The 3,236-nt window shown below is 52.3% G+C and overlaps 1 protein-coding gene across 1 annotated transcript; it reads left to right on the top strand.

The window, feature by feature from the left end:
• Window positions 1-999: 999 nt before the first annotated feature.
• On the top strand, window positions 1,000-2,058 carry LTHEOB_12914 (uncharacterized protein; the record flags this gene model as incomplete). The annotated part of the gene is made up of 1 exon (XM_035509834.1): window positions 1,000-2,058. One exon carries the CDS (start codon window positions 1,000-1,002, stop codon window positions 2,056-2,058), a length of 1,059 nt encoding a protein of 352 aa, XP_035363351.1.
• Window positions 2,059-3,236: the final 1,178 nt, after the last annotated feature.

The following is a 3,236-nucleotide window of genomic DNA, read 5'->3' as shown; positions in this document are numbered from 1 at the left end:
TTGAGAGATCTGCCACAGCCCTGTAAAGAGTAAATTGAACGCCGTCGAAGGATATCAGACGTGGTGCATCAAAAATTGATTGAGACATATTTTGTAGAAACTGTGCAGGTAATTGCAGTTGATTTCGAGAATGCAAAAGTGTGAATGAGGAGTGCGTCGAGATATAAGAGCGCAGCAACAGGTGTGTTAGCCATCTAGGCCTTATGAGTAAGTAGAACTATTTTTGGCGAGCTAAATCGTTTCTGTATACTAAAAGCGCGTTTGAGCTTTCGTACTTTTGTTATATACCGTTATGGGATTAAAGCGCAGACGTAACATTGCTAAATCAACACGGAACTAAGTTGATGTGGTTATATAAAGACAGGTTGATATCGTCCCACTTGAAATCAAGCAATCAAGCCACCAAGAAATCAAGCAATCAAGTAACCAAGCATCATGGATTCCTCCCACCGCGATGGAAATGAACAGCCTCGGGGCTGGCCCGACAATAGTTCGTCCCGACGTGTTGGCAATGATGACTCGGACAGAAGTCTTTCCCCAGCCCGGGACATACCAACGCCCTCAGACCCTGGCATCCAGGAAATAAATGAGCGATACAGGGATCGTCCGCCTCCAGGGCCTTCGCCAACCTCTCCTCAGTTTGTAGATGCGTTGGATAACCCTACAGCTGAATCGCCGCGTCGTACTGCTGAAGCTCAGCGCAGGAGAGCGCAGTCGGGCCCAGGTAACACCGGTAGCCAGGCTGCTGAAGCGGCACCGTCTGCATCTCACGCTGAAGAGAACGTAGTTTCTGGAACTCAAGGGGGAATCCTTAACACGGCTAGCTCCGCGGTCCGAAGTCTGTTTGGCTCGCAAGCTGGTGACTTCACCAGGCAAAATAATGGGCGAGGCAACGAGGACCGTGAACCGCCAACGCAGAACAACACTGGCGCCAATACGGGAGCAGCAGCCGATGGATCCCTGTACCCAGACATCTCTACCCAGGCACAGACTGCGTCAATGGGTCCATCGCCGCCTACGACAGGCGGAACAAGTCAGACGGCCGACGATCGAGGCCCACCAACCTCTACCCAGAATGCAGATGTCCCGATGCAGGATGCACCACCCATCAGAAATGCCAGCCGGCCGGCCCGGCAAGACAGAGAGGCAGCAGAGGTAGATGGTGACCAACCTCCACCTCCGGTGAGAAGGGGATATAGGGAAGGCTGGGCATGCGACGACGGCATGTGGAAGCAAGTAGTGGCCTACAGACTTCGGGGCAGCGGCCACCAGGTCATGTTGAGGGAAAGGGCTCCAAATCGCCAATACTGGAAGTACGAGTGGGTCGCCGCTCATCGCGTGGGGGGCGCCGCTGTCGTGAACGGGTACATCGCGCACATGCGATCAAGCGGCGTCGATGAAGTCGAGACTTTCCGGACAGGCAGCATCGACCTTCTTCGAGAAATGACCGATGACGATTACGAAGGCATCATCGGCATAGCTCCTGTGAGAAGGTATCAACATAATGAGTTCGGATGGAGGAGGATGCCTGCTCAAGATGTGCAAGTTAAGTTCCGTGGACAACGTGATCCTGTTTGGTATCCGAAATCCGAAATAGCGCGCCAGTTTGGACGGGAGGTGATAGAGGGAGACATCACGGATTTCTGGCAGAGATCCGGGATCGATCCGCCGGTGATGAACCCGCCTGACCTTATTGGTCCGAGGCAGACCAACGGCGATCGGCGGAGCACGAGGAACCAGACCGTACTATCTCCGTCGGAACCTGAAGCTCAAATTCCCCGACGCCCTACCCCTCAACAGGCTCAGCAGCAGTATACTCACCAGCGAGACCAGCAGCAAGTTCAAAATCTGGCCCAGACGCGGCGAGAGAGAAGCGGCATCGTAAACCGCATTGCTGTATCGAGGAGGGGCATTCTCACGCCAGAACACACCCCAGCACCTGAGCGCCCCTCTGACTTGGAGCAGACTCCATCTGCTGATGCCGAGTTCCAAACGCTACAAAACATCCTTCGTAGACGTCCAGAGCTCCTAGGGCGAGTGCGAAACATGGGACTGTGAACTCTCAATTTTTAGTGGAGAGAAGACTTGTAGGTTTATAAATTGTAACTGCTCTGCGAAAGCCACCAAGTCATAACTACTTTTCTTGTTTGCCTTTGCTCTTTCTTTTCCCCCCTCAATTTAGCTATTTCCCCCCCTTTTTTCTCTTTTGGAAATGCAGTCTCGATACTGTTTTTGTTTTGTCTTTCTTCCAGTCATTTATCTATATGTTTGTCTAAGGCAATGTCAAGTATTTGCCCAAGGCTCTCTCTTATGTTCAAGTATTTAGTTTGGTTTCGTAGCTATCTAAATAGTTTTAAGAACTAATGCCTATGACCTGCTGATGTGTTGAGACTCACGGTATATTGAGGAAGTTGAATATGGCGAGGCAACGCAGTATGGGAAGGGAAGGGCAGGAAGGGGCAAGATGAAGTGAGGTGGGGGATCGCCAGGACCCCGAAGGCAGCATTGCGGCACAGCAGAGAAAGAATAGGGGCCAGAAGAGCCGCTAGGGCACGGCGATAGGGATCTAGAAAGGCCCCGGCAAACTTCGACAAGGATTCCTTGTTTTATATGCAGATCCAGGTCGTATCAGCCATTTCTTGGCTTCCACGCGGTCGGAAGAATATAGAATTCGGCCTCTGTACTAAAAGCCCGCTGTTTGATCACGGCAACTGAAACAACAAGCGACGCGGGCTGTCTTGAAGCGTGGCTGTGTGCCCTTGGAAACCTTGTACGACCATCTAGCTAGAGCGGCCGTTGATCGTCGCAGGCTGCCGGTCGCTCGTTTAGAGTAGCAGCGACGTTAGCGCAACAGCCATCACCCCATCACTCCATGCACCCCCTGCGGCACTACTCAGTGCTATCCGGCTCTCTTGGTCTTGGACCTGCTTGCTTCACTACCACTGTTTGCACCACGAAGTCGTGATAGTCTTGACTGAAGCATTTTGGCTGGTAGGAGGACCCCGAGGCTTATGGAATCTGCTACTAACAGATTGCAGAGTATAGGCAGCGGCGCCTCCCTCGACCCGATAACTCTATCACCTTCTCTTGCGGTCACGCATCAATCCCGTCATTTTGGGGACCTTCGAATACAATGGAGACTCATGTCAAAAGACAGCTGGGAACGTTCCGAGGAAAGCGCGCGTCCATGACTCGAAATAGAGGTCCATTGCCTGAAGGAAATGCTATCGCGGTCC

Source organism: Lasiodiplodia theobromae, assembly GCF_012971845.1.
Source record: "Lasiodiplodia theobromae strain AM2As chromosome Unknown scaffold_83, whole genome shotgun sequence".
In the NCBI taxonomy this organism is placed as follows: Eukaryota; Fungi; Ascomycota; class Dothideomycetes; order Botryosphaeriales; family Botryosphaeriaceae; genus Lasiodiplodia; species Lasiodiplodia theobromae.
The sequence above is the reverse complement of the archived record's forward strand: the minus strand, read 5'-3'. Positions and strand labels throughout refer to the sequence as shown.